The sequence below is a fragment of the Trichechus manatus genome, unplaced genomic scaffold, assembly GCF_000243295.1.
Source record: "Trichechus manatus latirostris isolate Lorelei unplaced genomic scaffold, TriManLat1.0 scaffold00042, whole genome shotgun sequence".
NCBI lineage: Eukaryota > Metazoa > Chordata > Mammalia > Sirenia > Trichechidae > Trichechus > Trichechus manatus.
The window spans coordinates 16,430,128-16,451,230 of NW_004443978.1; the positions used below are offsets into that span (position 1 = coordinate 16,430,128).

The 21,103-nt window shown below is 39.8% G+C and overlaps 1 protein-coding gene across 5 annotated transcripts in view; it reads left to right on the plus strand.

Moving 5' to 3' along the window:
* TASP1 (taspase 1) overlaps nt 1-21,103 on the plus strand; it is a 383,025-nt gene that overhangs the window by 299,457 nt on the left and 62,465 nt on the right. For all 5 annotated transcript variants that reach the window (XR_002824104.1, XM_023731437.1, XM_004376460.1 and 2 more), the window contains one exon: nt 15,150-15,260. Coding sequence is in view for 4 of the 5 variants with exons in the window: in XM_023731437.1 (XP_023587205.1) it covers nt 15,150-15,260 (111 nt within the window). In the remaining variant the exon portion in view is untranslated. The remainder of the gene's footprint in view (nt 1-15,149; nt 15,261-21,103) is intronic.

The window sequence follows — 21,103 nt, forward strand, 5'->3', positions numbered from 1 at the left end:
ATTATAACCATTTTTGTTTCTTTTTTTTTAACCCACTTTCATGCGTGCAACACTCCCAGAAGGAAGGGAGTCCTTACAATGCCAGGCCCCTCCCAGGGGGAGCTCTGGGCCTAGTACTGCTTGCTTAACTTTTCAAAACAGTAAGTAATGTTGTTGGAGCTTCTTTAGAAAGTTAGGTCTCAGATTAATGTGACCATGTGCCATCAATTTGTTAAAAGGAAGATTTGGGAGATAATGTCACTTTCTTGGTCACCAACTGCAGTCTTTCATAGCTATCACCTTATCCTCCTCTTTTGCCACAAGATCCCTCAGGTCTGTTCCTTCCTCTGCTGGTCCCATTTGAGCATGTTGACCAGCTCTAGGCCACCAGTTTCTTGCCATTCCCCTCTGATTTTTCAGTTTAGTCAGTTTGATTTGTTTCTTCTCATGTCTTTTCTCCCATTGAATAGTCCTAGATGCTCCCCACACCTTTGTACCTTTGACCTCCAGACCCCACTCCAGTCCTTTCTCTTCTTGTCACCTTTCATCAGTCCTTAACTTTGTGATTTGACAAAACTGCCTTCTGTACCTAGACCCAGTTGTCTCTTTTCCTAGTGTTCTTTTCCAGTGCTGGTTGTGCCAGGGACAGTATGTCTTCACACATCCATGGCCAAGAAGCCTTGCAGCCTTTTTTTAGGTCCAGATCATCTAACAGATATTTAGTATCTGCCATATTCTGGGCACTATGCAGTCTTCTTTATGACCGTTTTCAAGGTTCACCTTGCACACATCATCAAGAGTGGTGAGTGCTCATTCTAGTGCTTGCTTGGCGCCATGATATCAGTCCACGTTCAACACGGTCCAAGGCTAGATTGTCCCTCTTTCCTCCACTCTGAGGCCTTTCCCTAATAAAGTGAGTATGCCCTTCTCATATCCTAAAACACAAGGCCTACTATTGGGCTATTCATTTATCTAACAAGTATTTCTTGATCACTCACTCTGTGCTGATGTTGTTCTAGGTGTTGGGTGGTAAACAAGACTTTCTAGTTGCCTGTACATTCTAGTGAGACACATGTACATATTTATGGTATGCATATATATATATATATATGTGTGAGTTTGTATATATTAAAATTTAATATATATTACTGTATGCTGTTCTTTAACTTTTATATAAGTAAATTGTGTTTCACCAACAGGGTTGTGAGTTTTTCAAGAAAAAGCTTTTTTGTTTTTCCTTTAGTGTTTGTGTAAGCCACTGCCTGAAAAAGTGCTGAGTATAGAGCAGGTGTGTAATATATTCAATGACTTAACTACAAATGGAACTACATAGATGAGTACATTCAAATGAGATTAAAAAAATCCTGCATATCGTTGCATTGATACCTTGTCTAGCTGGAAGTCTAGCTCGCCTTTGTGTAAATGTCCTCTTGCATTGAGCCTGAGCCTCCTGTATACAAGATGAGAATTCTACCACTGAACTACCACTGCCCCCTTAGTGTAAATAAATGTGTGTGTGTGTATGTACATATATGTATATGTATGTGTACATATATGTATATTTATGTATACATATATATACACATACATACTCACACACATACATATAGTAAATATTGTTATGCTGTGTGCTGTTGAGTCTATTTCAACTCATAGTGGCCCTGTAAGACAGAGTAGAACTGCCCCATAGGGTTTCCCAGGCTGAAACCTTTACAGGAGTAAATCACCAGGTCTTTTCTCCTGTGGAGCAGCAGCTGGTGGGTTCAAACCACTGACCTTTTGGTTAGCAGCTGAGAGCTTAACCATTATGCTATCAGGGCTCCTTATCTAGCGAATATCTTAAGGTCTGTAGCACAGATGGAATCTAGAATTTAATGAGCAGTAACTCTAGGCATCCAGGAAAATATTTAATGTTTTAAATACTGAATCAGTGAGATCTTTCATATATTTATGATTAGTTGACCTAAAAATTTTACCAATCCAGGGTGTTTTCAACTCAGTCATAAACAACTTGCCATCAAACTCTTCTTAGAACTGAGACTTTTGTTTTGTTCTTGTTCTGTTTTGTGGGAGTAAGTTGATGGTTGCTGAGAATGATCTTCATGATTTAGGAATATTATGGATGCTGATTATAGCCTTAGTAAATTAGATAAGATGGACTGGAAGAACAAGAACTGACCATGAAAAAAATGTTTTTTTCTTGTTTTTTCTTACTATGTTTACATCTCAGAAGATGTTCTCTAAAGATGTTTATTCGATCAACGGCATAAAAGACCCTTTTTAATTATGTAGAGATGTGATTGCATATTTTCTTTTAGGAATACCATGTCACATTGTCTAAAATTCATTCTGAGGGTGTCAAATATATAAGTGATGCCAGCTTTAGGCTTTCCTGGGGTAAATCTATCAGGATATCTTGACTCTTAAGCAAAATCACAATTAATTAAATTATGTTCATATGAAAATTCCTGTGAGAGTGGGAGGCAAGAGCACTAAGCAAGCCTATGTTTAAAGATCATATGGAAAAAATCACATGAAAATTACCAAAAAATGAAAACAATGAATAATGAGAGTAAACTGGCCCAGTCAGAGTATAACACAAAGCTACTGTGATTTAAGTCATTTGGGACCTATATGGGAATCATATCAATGGAACACGTTAGTCTATATATAGATACAAGTACATATGGGAATTTAATATGTGATAAAAATGGCACTTCAAATCAGTAGTGAGATAAATTTCCAACCATAATTTTTGGTCAATTGGCTGACTACCTACAAGAGAGCAAATAAAGCAGGAGCTCCACTGCAGTCCTTACACCAAAATCAATTCCACATGGACTGAAATTTTAAATGTCAAAACTGAAATTATAAAGGTACTAACAGAAAACACAGACAGATTATTTTCGTAATTTTGGATTAGGGAAGCCCTTTACAGAAAAACTCTCAACACAAACTATAAAGGAAAAGATTGATAAATTTGACCATATAAACATTAAAAACTTTTCTATTACTAATTTTTTTTTCCATAGAGAAAATCAAAAGATATATGACAAACTGGGAAAAATATTTACAACACTTATGAGCCAGGAATTACTGCCTTAATATGTAAATAGTTTATCAGATTAGTAACAAAAAGACCAAGGACCCAGTAGGAAAATGGATAAAGGAAGTTTTCAGTTTGGGATTATGTTTGATTGATATGACATAATTCCAGCTACAGCGTCTTAACAAAATGAAGGGTTTACTTTTCTCACGTAAAGAAGTCTGAAGGCAGTCCCAGGCTGCCACAGTGGCTCCACGGTGTATCACAGTGCTCTGCTTTCCTTAGTGGGTGGCTTTATACTTCATGCTCACAAGATGGCTATTCGACCTCTAGCTGCTACATCTAAGTCAAATGGGAACAGCCACTAAGATGCACACTAGTTGAGTGCCCTTTAACAGGGTCTCCTAAGAACTCTGCTGCTTGGCCTGCCAGATCAAGGGAGTTTGGGAAACTGAGCACATTTCTGCCCCAGACAATATTAGAGATTTTTCAGCAACAAAGAAAGAGGGAATGGACAATGGGTTGGCAACCAGCGGATATGCAACAGGTTATGAAGGCAACTCACAGATAAAGAAATACAAATGGCTTGTAAATTGTAGATATTTAACTTTATTCATAATTAAATAAATGCAAATCAGGACAACAGTGAGATACCATTTTTCATGTATCAAATTAATAACAATAAAAAAACTTACTAATACCTAAGGTGATGGGGAAATAGGCACTCTCAAACACTGTTGCTTGTGGGTGTAAATCTTTTTAGAGTGCAATCTGGGAAATTGTAACAAATAATTTAAATGGGCATGCTGATTGATCCATCAACTGTACATTTAGAAATGTATTCTATAGATATACATATGTGAAAGGTAAACATATATAGATGTGCACTGCTTGTAATAGGAAAAATCAAACAAAACTGGAAACAACCTAAATGTCTATCATCAGGGAACTAGTTAAGGAAATGATGGCATATACGCCCAGGAACATACTAGGTGTTAGACAGAATGAGATAAATTTGTGTGTACTAATACACAAGGGCCTCCAAGTTATACTGTTGAATTAAAAAAAAAAAAAAAAACTGGATGCAAAGTAGTTTGTATAGCATGGTACCATTGACTAAAAAATTGAAAAAGGATGTATGTATAAGTATGGATAATTTCTGAAGGTATATACAAGGAACTCTTGATGGTACTCACCTCTATGAAGTGGGCTTGGAGAAAGACAAATACTTCTCATTGTTTAGTGTCTTGCACCACTGTATTTCCCTTATCCTGCTTAGTTTTCCTTTATAGCACTTATTGCATTTGTTTATTGTCTGTCATCTCATAGATGACCTGGGGGCACGGATTTTACTTTGTTCATTCCTGCATACCCAGGGCTCAAACAGTACTTGGCAGAGTTGGTTCTTAAATATTTCAAGTGAATTACTATTGTAATTTGTGGCTTCTAATCTAGGATTAATAAGCAAGTATGACTCCACCTACCCATCCTCTTTCCACTGGGAATAGTTTGCCTAGTCTAGATCCCTGTCTTCTGCCACTGTCTGACTTTATTTTGGTCTTTTCTGCCTTGTGACACTCCTGGAGATGGAGGTTCTGGCAGCTGGAACTTGGAGGGTGAAAAGTTTTCTCTGCATCCTGAAGCAGCTAGAGGGCACCAGACAGAGAATCTTCTCCCTTGTCACAGTTAACAGGGAGAGTGTCGGGACCAAGGTCAGAAAACTGGGCCCACTGGGCTTCCCAGTGAGTCTCCAGTAGAGCACCCTTACTTGCCTCCTCTGTTGGGGATTCACATTTGTCACCCCACCAATTTAGCTTAAGTGTGAGTTTGTCTATTCCCTCCACTCGGATAAAATGCTGGGACAGAATATTCAGAGAAGGAGGATGCCTCTTGATCCTTCTTGCATTGGTTTATTATTTTTTGAAGCATGTTATTTTTTCTCCTGATCTGAATTGTTCCCTTGAGGACAGAGATCCTGGGTCAATTTTTTTTTAAATATCCTGAAATTTTTTAATACAGTATCAAGTGCATATACTATATGATTAAACAAAGAAGCAGAGGCTTTAACGGAGTCCTCAATTTTTTTCTAACTCCTAATATTTGTAACATAATTAATAAGTTTATCCAAAGATTGAATATCTTTCTAACATGTTTAGGTTCTGATTATAGTTTGGAATGTTCTGTTATGAAACAAGTTGACTTTTACTGTCTTTTAAATTTTGATCAATCAGGGATTTCAAGAAGGCCATTGGCCAAACTCAGTTTTCCATTCCCCCTCCCCTTCGTCTCTTCTGCTTAAAAAGTTAAACTGGAGTCCCCCACATAGCAATGACACTCATGAGCTGTGCTGGAGGTTGGTTGGCTAGGAGTAGATGTAGTCCCCAGGGTTTGGAGTCGGAAGACCTGGATCAGCAGATCAATGCCCAGCCGACCACTTCCTCATGTTTCTGTAGCCCTGCCATTTACCTTTCTGTGCCTCTGGTTCTTTTCTTCCTTTCTTTGGTTTCTTGTCAATCCATGGGGCCCTGGTACTGCACTGGTTAGGCGTTTGGCTGCTAACCAAAAGGTCGCAATTCGAATCCACCAGCTGCTCCTTAGAACACCTATGGGGCAGTTCTACTCTGTCCTATAGGGTTGCTATGAGTTAGAATCAACTCGACGGCAATAGGTTTGGTTTGGCTTTTTGGTTTCAGTTTCTTATCTCTAAAATGAATGTAGTGATAGTTATTCAATTGGGATTTTTGTGGCAACAACAAATGATAAAATTGTATTTAATATAATATGCATCTTACAGAATGGTGGAGACAATCTTGTAAACTTCTTTTCAAAAGGCAGAATATAGTGTCACCTCGTTAATGGAGCTAACACTTCAGAGCTTAGTGATGGACTCAATGTGGTCTTCACGTCATTCTGCTTACACTTCACATCCATGAGAGATATACTGTCGTTAGGTGCTGTTGAACAACCCCATGTACAACAGAACGAAACACTGCCCAGTCCTGCACCTTCCTCACAATCATTGCTGTGCTTGAGCTTATTGTTGGGGCCACTGTGTCAGTGCATCTTGTTAAGGGTTTTCCTCTTTTTTGCTGACCCTCTACCTTACCAAACATGATGTCCTTCTCCAGGGACTGGTCCCTGCTGATAACATATCTAAAGTACATGAGATGAAATCTCACCCTCCTTGCTTTCAAGGAGCACTCTGGCTATACTTCTTCCAAGACAGACTTGTTTGTTATTTTAGCGGTCCATGGTATATTCAGTATTCTTCATCAACACCATAATTCAAAGGCATCAATTCTTCTTTAGTCTTCCTTATTCATTGTCCAGCTTTCACATGCATATGAAGTGATTGAAAATACCATGGCTTGGGTCAGGTGCACCTTTGTGGTCAAAGTGACATCTTTGCTTTTCAGCAAAGATATACTAATATAACTTAAATTCATCTTTAGAGAAATGGTCCTTAGTCTTCCAAGAAGTATAAACTATTATCCTGCTCTGTGTTTAAAGAATATTTATAACTTCTCTTGTTCTGTTAGAGTTAGGGATATATGATTTCCGTAGGGAACATTCATTATCCTCGAGTCTTTTCTTTGTTTGTTAACCTAACCTCTAAACTGTGTGTGTGTGTCAGTGCATTTCTTTTTCTCTATATATGTGTAATTCCTCCTAGAGAAAATAACATTCAAGTGCATTGGCATATAGACATTAAAAGAAGAAAGCAATGCACAGAAATGTATTTAAATATAGAACTTCTTTGTTAAATGTAACAAGAAGATGGGATACTAGCATCTGCCTTCTGGCTATGGAAATCACTCTCTGGGTAAGTTCTCACATGTTGAAGAGAAAGCATTGTGTCAGGTTTTACAAAAGGCGCTCTAATGTTTTGACTTGTCTGGCATCAGGTAATGCTGGTTGTGAATAGACATAATCTTAGACTTTAACCAAGATAAGGAGTAGAGAGAGGACAAGTTGAAGAATTGTTGGAGTCTACGCACTAGAGATTGTGCACTGGGAAGCCAGGAGGTGGTGGATAGTGAGATACTTACCGGTGAGATTTATGGAAGAGGTAAAGCTATTGGTCATCTCAAGGACTAGGGTTTGATAATAGGAATGCATGCCTGACATAGAATAGAGGACAAGATCTTTGGGAGAGAGGGGGATAGTCAAGGAATTGAGAAGCCAGGTAGTTGGAAGGATAATCTCCGTGTACCATGAAATCACTAGGAATTATGGCAGGATGGATTTTAGAGAGACAGTGATTCAGGAAAGTAAATCTTTGAGGAGTGATGGGGAGGGACCTCTGGAAATACTCCTAGGAGTATGGATCTTAGAACTGGTAGAGACATCAGAGATCATTAGCGCAGTCTCCAAATTTTTCTGATGAGGAAAGAAAGCAAGGTTCAAGGCCAAATAGTGCCAAATCTGGGATTCAGATTTCCTCATTCCATGGCTCAATGTTCTTTCCATTTGTATTTTTTGGACATGCATTTTTTTTTTGTATTTGTATTTTGTTTGTCCATCCCTGACCCTACTCCATGGCCTCGTGGTCACAGTTAATTGTTCCAGGCTTAACTGCTGACCAAAGCCAGGCCAGTCATGGTTCCCCATCCTCCTGGGTCTGATTGATGGTCCCTGAGGATGCACTTGATCTGGGCATTTTTCAAATAAAAGTTAATAAAGAGAGGAAGTCTCTCTGGTAGTGAAAGTTGTCAGATATACAGTTCTGGAGCTATTACCATTACCATCCACAGAGAGGAAGCCCTTTCCAGTTACTCATGAAGTCTATCACATCCCTTCCCTTCCTGAAGTTTGTTTTTTCTTCCTTGGATTTTATGAGCCAGTAAGTTCCCCTTTTTGCTTAAAATCATTCCAGTTGGGATTCTGTCACTCAAAGTCAAAAGAATATGGGTTAATATTCATGTTGACTTCTCTATTTTAATACTTGTAGTGATTTCTCAAATTTCTTTGAATTCTTCATGCCTAAACTAATGGCACAAATATAGTAAGTAGATGTCTAAATTATATACAGTATGCATTTACAGCAACCTAAATAAATGTTCACATTACATGCATTTGATCGCAGTGAACGTGTCTCTTATAATCTGTAATTATAATTTCATTCCATTGCAGTTACAGATTAGGTATTTAAAGAATGCATTTGAGACTATTTTGTTATAGTTAATGAAGCTTAATCTTCTTTATATGCTTATTCTATGCAATTTGCACATATGTTAATCGAACTTCGGATTGACTAGTTTATTAACTTTTGCCCCCACTTTCTTCTATGGGTATAGAAAGCACCTAACATAGTACCTAACATGTCACTCCGTGTTAATTTTTTTTCTTATTGTAATAATAAGGAGCACTGTTTCCTTTTATACACAGATTATTTACTGTTTTTAACTTGGGAAATTGATACCCTAGCACCGCTACCATCACCGGATATCATTTGACCACTGGTTCTAACCATTGTGGAAGGTTAACCAAGCAGATAGAGCAGAAGATCTTGTTCAACATGATAACCTTTGAGAACCAGCAAAATGCTGAAGTGTCTTCCTGCCATCAGCATTACCACCATCAAATGCTTGAATAGCGGCTAAGAGGTTACAAAGTTAATATATAAATTCAGTCTTCACAGCAGCTTAGAAAGATATCCATGATTTATAACTGAATAAACTAAAGCATGGTTTTGTTTGTTTATTTTTAATCTGTCTTGCTTAAGGACACCCTGAGACTCAAAACAAGGTCTTGTGTCTGAGTCACTGTTTTTTCTACTTCACAGTGATAATATGAAATCTAAGTACTTTCTAAGAAAAATATGGAATCTTCAAATACAATCATTCTTTCATTAAACAATTCAGTGAACACATACTGAGGGCAAGGGGCTCTGATATATAATCTTCCATGGGGCCCTGGGGCCTTTCCCCTTCAGAGCACTGATGTATTTGTTTTGCTGTCCTCAGTGCCACACTGTAATGATGTAGGTAGGATTGTGTGTGTGTGTGTTGAGGAGACTGGGGAGAGGGGAAGACACTCAAATAAGCAAAAGCACTTTGCTAGTCACTAGGGGGATTCAAAGATGAATCAGACACCTTCACCCTAGAGGGCTTGGGTCTGTGTAAAGGGCACTGGAGCTGAAGAATAGATTTACTACAGGGGTCCGGGTGGTGGGAAAGAAAGCCAGGAAAGACAGTTTGCAACAATGGACCCAGGGGGATGTCTTGGGGGAATGGATTATAGTAAATTCAGTTTGGCTGAGGCATATGACATGTAAAAATAAGTAGGGAGATTCGGTTAGGAAGAGAGGAGAGGGCTGGGTCCCGCTAAGGAGTGTGGACTTCATTCTATGGACAGTTGGAAGCCATTGAAAGTTTTTGAACTGTTTAGTAATGTGATCATAGCTGGAGTGCGTATCTCTTTTTAGAATAATCTTTGATGTCTCTCTTTCCCACTCCCTCCATATCCATTTTATCAACAGCCCTATTAGTTCTACCTCCAGAATATATCCCAGACCCAACCTCTGTAGACAGTCTCTCCTGCCATCAGGCTCACAAAGCCACCATCATCATCTCTCAACTGGGCTGCCACAGCAGCTTCTTAGTGGCTTGCTACTTTCACACTTGCCCTGCTGATCCATTCTACACAGCAGAGTACCTTTTACAAATCCAAGTAAAAACTACCATTTTCCTGGTTAAAATCCTCCATTGTCTTTTCATCACTCTTGGTATCCAAACTCCTTGCTGTATTTACCAGGCCTTCTGTAACCTTCTGTGACCTGGTTCTGCCTCTCTCTGAACTCATGTTCTATCCTCTCTTCCCCCTCCCTCCAGAGGCGCCTGCCACTGTAGCCTCCTTTGTTTTTCTTGAGCACACCAAGCCTCTTCCCACCTCAGGGCCTGTGAACTTACTGGTTCATCTACCTGGAATGTTCTTTCCCCAGATCTTCACATGGCTAGGTCCTTACCAAAAGAGGCCCTCCCTGGTGCCCGATGTAAAGTGCCCCTGCCCCCATCACACTCTCCATCATTTGCCCAGATTCATTTTCTTCATCACACTTACCACTATTCTGGGTGGATTTCCTTATAGATTTTTGAGTTTATTTCCCATAACCCAATACCACTAGAATGTAAGAAGAGACTCTTGTTCACTTCTGTATCTCCAGTTCCTAGAAGAGTGCTGGTCCATAGTAGTAGCTCAATACATATTTATTGAATTAATTAGCTTAGAGATTTGAATGACTTGAGCAGGGAGACCATACTGGAGTCTATTGCAGTGTTTCAAGTAAGAAGTAATGAGAGTACATTGAGGGTCTTGTCAGTGGGAATGAAGAGGAAGGGGCCAGCACAAATGCGATCATAGGGAGAACTGACAGGATTTAACAATGGTTTGAAGTGTTGAGTCATTGGAGAAGGAGGCGGTAGAGGGTTCTGAGCTTGGTTGAGCTGTAAGGAACCCAGGAAAAGTTCCCTTCCCAGATTTGGTGGGAAAAAGAAAGTTCTAGAGGTGCCAAGTTTGAGTGCTGGTGGGGTGAGATGTCCAGCAGGCAGTTGGAATGGAAGTTATCCAGAGCTCCCCGTTCCCTGAGAGACAGAGCTACAGCAGAAGCAGGACCATGAGTCCAGAGACATGGGGGAAAGCCACATTCCTCACTTATCTGTGGCATGGCTTGTCATTGAGCCTCTCTGAACTTCAGGTTCTTCATCTATAAAATGATAATAAGATGCTTCATGGCAAGGTGGTTCTGAGATTTAAATTTCAGAACATGAAAACTTGGATTCAATGCCTAGTGTAGCTTAGTTTCTTAATGACTGTGAGATTCTGTCTCCTCTTCCCCTTCTCTACAAGCTGAGGGTTAAAAATTTTATGCTAGTTCCACAGTTTAAATTTTTGTTGCTGTTGAGAAATTTGATTTCCAAAGCAATGCACGTACGTGGTTTAAAAAGACAGTACTTCCAGGCTTATAACAAAAATTAGTAGTTCCCTTTTCCAACATTTTTACTTACCGCCCCCTGCAGTTTCCTCTCCACTGAGGCTACCGATTTTAACTCTTTAGCTATTTCTTCTAGAATGTACTTCTATAATTCAAACTAATGTGCTTGATTTTTTAATTTTAGATATTATTTAGGTATCAAATTTAGATATTATCATCTTTACACCATGGAAGACGAGGATTTAGTTTCCTTGTATCTCCAACCCCAAGCCTACGTAACCTGCATATGCTTCTCCTGCTCTTAATATATTATATCCTGGTTTTTAGCTCATCAGTATACAGAGTTTATATTTCTGACTAGAGCTATTCACATCTGAGCCACATAGTGTACTGTGATTCCATTTCCTTGTACAACTTCTTATTTTTTCTGCAGTTAATATTTGCCTCATTGTTTTCCTTAGTTTTTTTGTTTGTTTGTTTGTTTTTGGTACCAATCACTCTTTCATCTTCACACTTCTCCCATAATCTGAAACATTTTTCTCAATAATTTCAAATCTAACATGTATTCTGTCAGTTTAATTTTTTCACCATTGGCAATACCTCTCCTGGCCTCCTCTTGCTTCTCACTCCAATTTACTCTATAAGCCTGCTGTGTAGCTGTATATCATCTGGAAACCCCTTTGCCTTTTCTTGTTTGGATCTCCAGTTTCTGGATCTCATTTTCTTCCTCATTATTTATCTTAATCCTTCATTTTTACAAGACACATTCATCCTGTAACTTTCTGATAAAGAGTGCACAGAAAATACATTCTTTGGACTTTGTAGAGCTTTATTCTACCTTCACACTTGATTAATATTTTGGTTGAGTATAGAATTCTTAGTTGGAAATAACTTTCCCTCAGCATTTTGAAGACAGTGCCTCATAATCTGCTAGTTTCCATAATCTTCTAGTTGCTGTTGAGAAATCTGATACCATTCTGATCTTGCTTTCCACATGATCTTTTTCTCCATCTGGAACTTTTCAGATCTTTCTCTCTTTCCTTAATTGCACTGTCTCTAACTGCACTAAAAAAGAGGCAAGGTGGGCAAATCCCACCTTTATTGCTAACAGGGTGGTAAAGATCAGCATGAATCCAATTCCCACCTGTAAATGGATCCAGTCTTCACCTTCCCACATCTCCTTTCCTCTTCATCAGCCACCCACATGGCACTTTCTCATCTCTGGTCGCTTGGAGCCAGGTCATCTCATCCCAGGCCACCCTGAGCCAGGTCAAAACACGCAAGTTAGAAGGACTCTGTTCTCTTGATCAATTGCCTGGGCAGCTATTCTCTGAATCCAGCCACTAAGAGCAGAATTGGAAATCGTAAGTTAGAAGGACTCTGTCCTTATCAGCTGCCCATGGAGCCCTTCTCTGAATTAGCCACCCCCCTAAGTTATAACACACAAGCTAGAAGGGCTCTGCCCTTCAGGCTGCCAAATAGGCAAATGCCAGCCTTTCTGCTGGCTCTCCCTGACCCCCATGGGTTCATTAATTCCTTGGAACAACTCATAGAATTCATGGAGAATCATCTATACTTACAGTTATCTATTTATTATAACCAGAAAGGATACAAATGAAGAAACACACAGGTCTTGCTCTGGCAGGGGTCTGGGCACTAGACTTCCATTGTCCACAGGGACATGCCACCCTTTCACCAATCTAGGAAGCTCAACTGCTTCTGTGTTCAGGGCCTTTTATAACAATGCATATGCATGGTTGGGATTTCAATTCATAGTTGTGATCGATCAAATCAATAAATTGCATCATGGTCCCCTTCCTTCCTGAGGTTAACTACCAAGTGTGGTGTGTAGCCCTCACTCATTTGCATACATTTTAGGTGCTTTCTGGAGGTTTTACATAATAAAGGCACCTCAGTTGCTGGGGAGGTGCCTTTATTATGTAAGGGTTATTTTTAGGAACCTTACACAAAGGCCCAATTGAGTTCTTTATCCCACATCAGTATTTTGAGATTTCACAGTGATCAGTTTTCATGGGGTACTTTTATTCATGTGTTGTACTGGGCCTTTTCACTGTGTACATTCATCTTTCAATTCTTGAAACTGTTCTTGATATATTTCTTTTAAATTTTCTCCCTCCCATTTCTTCTTTTCTTTCTTTCTGGAATTCCTATTATTCAGATATTGGAACTTCTGGCCTGTTCTTCTGATTTCCTTAATTTTTTTTCCCTTCTCATTCTATATCTGTCTTTTTTATCTTTTTTAACTTCTGCTCAATGCATTTGCTTAAGTTTTCCCTTTGTTACTTTTTTTGTTTCATTTGGTGTCTGTCTTTTCTAAGACGGAGGCCTACCTGAAACAACTAGGATCCTAGGTTGTCTGTCCACTTTAACAAGAAGCTGAGCTGAATACCTTCTGTGTATGAATAGCAACTGCCATCTGGAGCTCCTACAAGAAGGTCCTCAGGCAAGGACAAGCTATTTTTTTAGGGTCTCTCAAGTAGGTTTTTACTCATAAGCTGGTTGGGTCCCCAGAAAGGGACTGTCCAGTTTCTTATTTGGCAGGTATCAACCTGACTTCTTGCATCCTGGAGCCATTGGGGACGGGAGCTGGTTATTTCACTGTTTAGTGTGAAGACTTTCACCTCAGCCTCAGTTTTCAGTGTCAAGCCTCCCTCCTGCTCCAGGTGAGCTTGATGCCCTGAAGTCCCAAGTCTCTCTGGTTCAGCCTCTCTAGAGAGTAAATACCCTGGCTTCTGCAGGGGGTTGAGGAGGAGTAGCTTTCTCTCTGGGCAGGAATCTGGGGCTCTAGATCAGGGGTTGTCAAACTTTTTCTGTAAAAAGCCAGAGAGTAAATATTTTAGGCTTTATGAGTCACATAATGGTCTCTGTCAAATATTCTTCTCCTCTTTTAATTCTCCTCCCCTTATTCCTGTTCTTCCTCCTCCTTTACAATGATTTAAATATATAAAAACAAAAACATTTTTAGCTTGCAGGCAGTACAAAAACAGGTTGCAGCCCAGACACTTCATAAGTTTGGCTGACCTTGGTCTAGATGATCCTTCTAGACACTCTCAACCAACCATCTTCATTTGAGCCCTACCCTGCACCCCTGCCTTCAGAGGAACTTGAAGCCTCCAATTTCTGATCCTTTTTGGGATTTATGGCAGAACTGGGTACTGTCTTATAGGTGCCTCCATCTCTACCACCCCATGGAAGCTTAAATTTCAGCCTTCACAGGTCTGCTAGGTGAGCAAATACTTGTCCATTTTTTTCCCATTTTCCAAAAGGTTGATTTTTTTTCTTGTCTGCCATTATCTCCTTTCTTTCTGTCCTTATAGGAATATGTCTTTTTTTTTTTTTTCCTCCTTTTCCATCCATTTACTGGGGCTTGGTGAGGGAGTGGAGATAAATTTATGTGTTTAATCTTCTAAGTTTAACCAGAAGCTCCCCCCAAATCTAATTTGGTTGGATTTTATTTTTACTACTTTCTTTGATAGTGCTTGGGTTAATTTTGCATTTGTTCTCCACGTGCTCACTTGCTATGCCAGATGTTCAGAGAAGATGTCCTTGGGGAAGAAAAATGAGGGGTTTTAAAATGTAATGTTCTTGAAATGCTCACAAAAGTTCAGTGTGTGAGATCTCAAGGATACTCGACTGTTTCTAACCATCAAACTCTCATAATAGAAATACAGTTTCACCCTTATTTGTGTAAACCATCAGGAGCATTTTCAAACCTTTGTAATAAAGTTTGTGGCTCATTGTTTAAAATTTAATTTAAGGTAGTAAATCAAAGCTTTTGGTGGCATGCCCCTGACAGCAGGAAGAGCCTGGTAAGTGATCCCTAAGAGCTGATCAAAGGGAGTTGTTGAACGTTTTTTCCTATATTTGTGTTTTGGTCCTTTAATCTGGTAGTGTTTCCAATTCCATTATAAATACAGTAATGCACACTCAGTCCCTGGCTCAAGTCTTCTTGGCGGCATCTGGGACTATCTTTGCCAAATGGCCCCTGTTCGGGCCTAAGCCTGGCTTCGCCATCAAGTCTGTATAAGGTAGTAACAATGGTTATTGTCAGAAAATGGATATCTTTCAAGATCTTATTCATACCACATATCTGTTCCAGTAATCAAATTAGAATTGAAAATTTAAAAAGTAAAATTCACTAAAAAATGACTGTGAGCCATTTCTGTCTAGGTTCCCCTTTCCTTGCCAGTGAAGATGGCGTGCTTGGGGGAGTGATTGTCCTCCGTTCTTGCAGATGCTCTGCAGAGCCTGACTCCTCACAAAATAAGCAGAGACTTCTAGGTAAGTTGGACGTACATAATTATGTATGTGTCTTTCTCTTTCATTTTTTCAAGACATGAAAAGATTTATACACTTAATAATTTTAAGCGGTGGGAGGGCCAGGATGCTCTCTTTATATATAAACATCTCTGTTTTACTAATCTTTTCCATCAGTAAACATGTGAAAGATGAATGTTGATTTTTAAGTACGTAGTTTTCAAATAGGCTTAGAACCTAGAGCCTTTACTAAAGTTCAGTATTAAGAATATTGGGCCAAAGCGGTTGAGATAACTCATAACAATATACACAGTAAGACAGAAAGAACCATGTGAAGAGCTACTGGCTTAGAAGTCAATCCTGGCTACTCTGCTTATTGACTCTCACCTCTGTGTGTGTCAGCCTTACTGTTCCATGCCACCTCTTCATCTATAAAATAAGGGCATCTTCCCTGCCCTCCTTGTAAAGCTGTGGGGAGGGAGGGTTAAATGAGTGTTTTACAGGTCTGCAGATGCCCATCCAGATTTGTGGGTTTATGTCTAGCAAGGGTTACCAGTGAGGATGAAACCCAGCCTCCCCCCATTGACCAAGGCACAAACTTGTAGGGTTGCCTCTGCAGACTTGGGTGGCTTGTTCTAATTTATCCATCCGGTGGAAGGACTTTTTAAAAATCTGCATGAAGGTGCCACATAAGCTAGCAGGGGCCTCAGTGTATTATTTTTTTAATGATCTTTTAAATTGAAGTATACATACATTCATAAAAGTATACATATCTTAACTTCAACTGCTTGATGGATTGTCACAAAGTGAGCACACCCATGTAGTCAGCACCCAGATAAAAAAAATAGAACTACCCAAACCACAAAAGCTCCCTTTGCCCCTTCTCCATCTCTGTCCCCTTCAAAGTTAAGCACTATCCTAACTTCTGACACTGTGATTGGTTTTACCTATTTTTGTATATTATGTAAGTAGAATCATAAACTATGTACTATTTGTGCCTGATATCTTTTGGTTAACGTTATGCCTGTTAGATTCATCCATGTTACATGTGGCAGTAGGTGTTCATTTTCATTCCTATATAGTATTCTGTTGTATGAATGTTCCACAGTATATTCATTCTTCTGTAGGTCATCTGCGGGGGTAGTGGTAATTCAACCCTTTCTATAACTTTTCTTCCAGAAAGTGTGGTGGTGCCTAATCTGTATCGTATGATTGTTGTGAATTGCTATAGTGCAAGTGCCTTCACACCCTGAGGTTCTATGAATTTACAAAACAAAAGGCTGAGTATTTCTTAATATAAAAAGTATTTTTTATATAGAAACCCAAAGAATTTCTTAAGAAATTTTCTTACTCGTCAAAGGAAAAAAGTGCACTTTCCTGTGAAAGGCCTTTTTCTCCACCTAGACTGACCATTAATTTCATTGTTTTTCTTGGTGTAGTCTCTCTCTTTCTACACACTGTACATGGTATCCAGGTTGCTCCCCAAGAAATTTTTTGTTTTAATAATTTATTTTATTCTCGTTGTTGAGAATATACACAGCAAAGCATACACCAGCTCAACAGTTTCTATATGGACAATTCATTGATATTGATTATATTCTTCAAGTTGTGCAACCATTCTTACCTTCCTTTTCCGAGTTGTTCCTCGCCCATTAACATAAACTCACTGCCTGCTAAGTTTCCTGTCTAATCTTTCGAGTTGCTGTTGTCAATTTGTTCTCATGTAGATAGTTCTTAAAAGAGGATAATGCTCAAGGCAGACATTGTTTACTAGTTAAGCTAAACTATGGTTTTAAGAAGACTTCAGGCAATATTTTTGGTTTAAAGTTTAAGGTTTAAAAATATCTCAGGGCAATAGTTTCAAGGGGTTCGTCCAGCTCTAGGACTCCAGAAAAACTGGATTCCATGAGAATTTGAAATTCTGTTCTGCATTTCCCTCCTTTTGATCAGGATTCTTCTGTAGAATCTTTGATCAAAATGTTCACTAATAGTAGCTAGGCACCATCCAGTTCTTCTGGTCTCATAGCAAAGGAGGCATATTCATGGAGGCAATTAGCCACACGTTCCGTTTCCTCCTCCTGTTCCTGATGCTCATTCTTCCTCTGTTGCTCCAGATGAATAGAGACCAATTGTTGTGCCTTGCATGACTACTTGCAAGCTTTTCAGACCCCATGCACTACACAACAGACTAAGATGTAGAACAGAAGCTCTAAACACGTTATTAGGCCAGTTAACTGGGATCTTTCATGAAGCCATGACCCTAAACCTCGAAAACAAGTAATCAAATCCCATGAAGTGTTTTGTTGTAAATAAACAGCCTCAGCAGCTACTCTTTTTTTTTCAATCATTGTAAATGTATCTGTCTCACAACTTTTGCCAGTTCAACTTTTTACAAGTATAAAATTTTTGACAGCAATTACATTAGTTGGTTGTGCAACCCTACCCTTAATCAATGTGATTTTTTCCATTACTGTAAACCAAAACTTAGTATTATGTAAGCAATATCTCTCCTTTTCCCTTCCCTCCAGCCCCTGGTAAGCATTAATAAACTTTGGTCTATACACATTTGCCTGTTCTTGTCTTTTTATGTAAGTGAGGTCATATAATATTTGTCCTTTTGTGATTGGCTTATTTCACTCAGCATAATGTCTTCAAGCTCCATCCATATTGTAGCGTGTATCAAGACTTCATTTCTGTTACTGACTGTGTAGTATTCCGTTATATGTATATACCACATTTTATTTACCCATAGGTTTATATATATATACACACACACATACGCTTCACTGATTTTGCTCTGCTAGAGGACACAGCCTAAGGTATTTGGTACCGGAAGAGTGGCGTACTACTCTAACAGATACCTAAAATGTGGAAGCAGTTTTGGAATCAGGTAATGGGTAGAGGCTGGAAGAGTTTTAAGGTGCCTACTAGTAAAAGCGTAGATTGCATGGAAGAGACTGTTGGTAGAAATATGGACATCAAAGGCAATTCTGGTGAGGGCTCAGAAGGAAGTGAGGAGAGCTATAGAGAAAGTCTCTATCACCTTAGAGATGACACCAGCAACAGAATGTTGCTATAAATGTGGAAGTAAAATGTGCTTCTAGTGAGGCTTTAAAAGAAAATGATAAACGTGTGATTGGACAGTGGTGGAAAGGCAATACTTTTTATGCAGTGACAAAGAACTTGTCTAAATTATGGTCAAATGTTTGGTAGAAGGTAGAACTTATAAGTGATGAACTTGGCTATATGGCTGATGAGATTTCTAAGGAAGATCTTAAAGAGGCAGCATGGTTTCTCCTTGCCACTTATGATAAATACAAGAGGAAAGAGATGCACTTAAAAATGATCTGTGCAGAGGTGGGGCCAAGATGGCGGAGTAGTCGGATGCTTCTGGTATTCCCTCTTACAACAACAAACCAAAAAAACAAATGAATAGATTATATATGACAGTCTAGGAGCTCTGAACATCAAAGGCAGAGTTGAGGAATTGGACTCAGTGGCAGGGGGAGGGGCAGACAGTTCGGAAGCAGCGAGGAGTTGCCAGACCTGACCTGGCAGTAGCCTGAGCCCTTCAGGCTGGATCAGCTTATGGTGCATGGTGAGACAAGCAGAGACACTCAGGAGGCATTTTCCACATTAGGAGAGACCCAGCGGCAGAGAGTCTACTCAGCCATCCAGAACCAGTGAGAAGCAGGCCTTGATTAATGAAAGATAAGTACTTGCGTCTGGCCTACTGCATGGATCAAAAACACTCCCCTTTGGGAAAAACCTCTCTCCCATTTACCTCCCCGCTCCCTGCTTTGCACTGGGTCCGGGACGGCTTCAGCGATTGCTGAGTCCCCTGGGCCGGAAGTAGGACCCATCACGTGCCCTGAGCCATTCTCCCAGCCTTTGGAGAGTGAACAAATTAACAAACTAGGGAAAAAATAATCTGCTGGCTTCCCTAAGCCAGGAACTCAGGATAGGCACAGCTCCTTTGCCTAGGTACAAGCATAAGGGGTCCACAGACTTTGAGTGCCTTTCCCCCTGCATAGACTTGTGTGGGCCCATTTCAGTAGCGTAGGCCCTCATTACTGCAGTACATCAGGGTATATACCTGAAGTCTAACTTCAACTGTTTCAGCTATGAAGTGGCAAGTTCGTGACATTTGACACTGCTCTTCCCATTAAGCAGGGTCTCCAGCTACCCACATTAGGTTTTAAGAAGAGTGGTTTCACCACACCACTTAGCCACCTGTGACAGGGGCCCAAAAATGAGAGGAGCCCCCTAGTCCTTACAGCCAACAGCATTGGGTGCTCATACTCCAGCTACAAAACCCATCCCCCTATGTGCTTTAGAGAACAGGGACACGCTTTCCTCCCAGACACTTGGGGGCAGCCGTTGGCACCCTGCATTGCTCAGCATGTGTCACCCTGCTGCAGCTGGGTGACTGTGCCAACACCAATCACCCATGCCTGTCTAGGACTGTAGGTTAGAGACTGCACCACACACTTGGTGGCCGACTACCTGGACACCTGAGCTGAATCCATACAGGAGGAGTGGGTGGACTCCTGGGCACATGTACTTAGTGACAGGTCTGGCCACCTGGTGGCAGGACACTGGAGCTTCCGGGGCACTGGTGATTAGGCTAGCTCACACGAGCAGCCTATTTGGGCATGTCAAAACAAACAAAACAAGCAGGTAGGACACAGTAAGCAAACATAAATAAATATAATAACCTATGATGGCTCAGAGACAACAGTCAATATCAAATCACATAAAGAGGCAGACCATGGTGGCTTCAGCAAGCTCTCAAAATAAAGAATCAAGGAATTTTCCGGAGGAAGAGAATTTCTTGGAATTACCGGCAGCAGAATACAAAAGATTAATATACAGAACTCTTCAAGAGATCAGGAAGGAAGTTTGGCAAAATGCACACCAAGCAATATAGGAACTTAAGAAGATTAGAGATGAGCATAATGATAAATTTAACAGGCTGTCAGAATCAATAGAGTGAAAGCAATCAGAAATCCAGAAGATTAACAATAAAATTCCAGAATTAGACAACTCAATAGAAAGTCATAGGAGCAGAATTGAGGCAATGGAAGTGAAAATTAGTGAGATTGAAGATAAAGCACTTGACACCAACTTATTTGAGGAAAAATCAGATAAACGGATTTAAAAAAATGAAGAAACCCTAAGAATTATGTGGGACTCTATCAAGAGGAATAACCTACAAGTGATTAGAGTACCAGAATAAGGGTGAATAACAGAAAATACAGAAAGAATTGTTGAAGATATGTTGGCAGAAATCTTCCCTGATCGTGAAAGATGAAAAGATACTATCCAAGATGCTCATCGAACCCCACATAAGGTAGATCCCAAAAGAAATTCTCCAAGAGATATTATAATCAAACTTGCTAAAACCAAAGATAAAGAGAGAATTTTAAGAGCAGCTAGGGATAAACAAAAAGTCATTTACAAAAGAGAGTCAATAAGACTAAGCTTGGACTACTCAGCAGAAACCATGCAGGCAAGAAAGCAATCGGATGACATATATAAAGCCTTGAAGGAAAAAAATTGCCAGCCAAGAATTTTATATCCAGAAAAACTGTCTCTCATATATAATGGTGAAATTAGGGCATTCCCAGATAAACAGAAGCTTAGGGAATTTGCAAAAACCAAACCAAAATTACAAGAAATACTAAATGGAGGGTGTTCCAGCAAAATGGTGCTCTAGGCAGAAGCACCACGCCGTCCCGCCACAGCAAAGATCCAAAAAACTAAGCCGAAAAGAGAATACAACAATCCTGAAACCCTAAAACATCAAATGAAGAGATAAAGAACTCAGCCAAGCACCAAATGGAGTGAGAAAAATGACAGAGAAC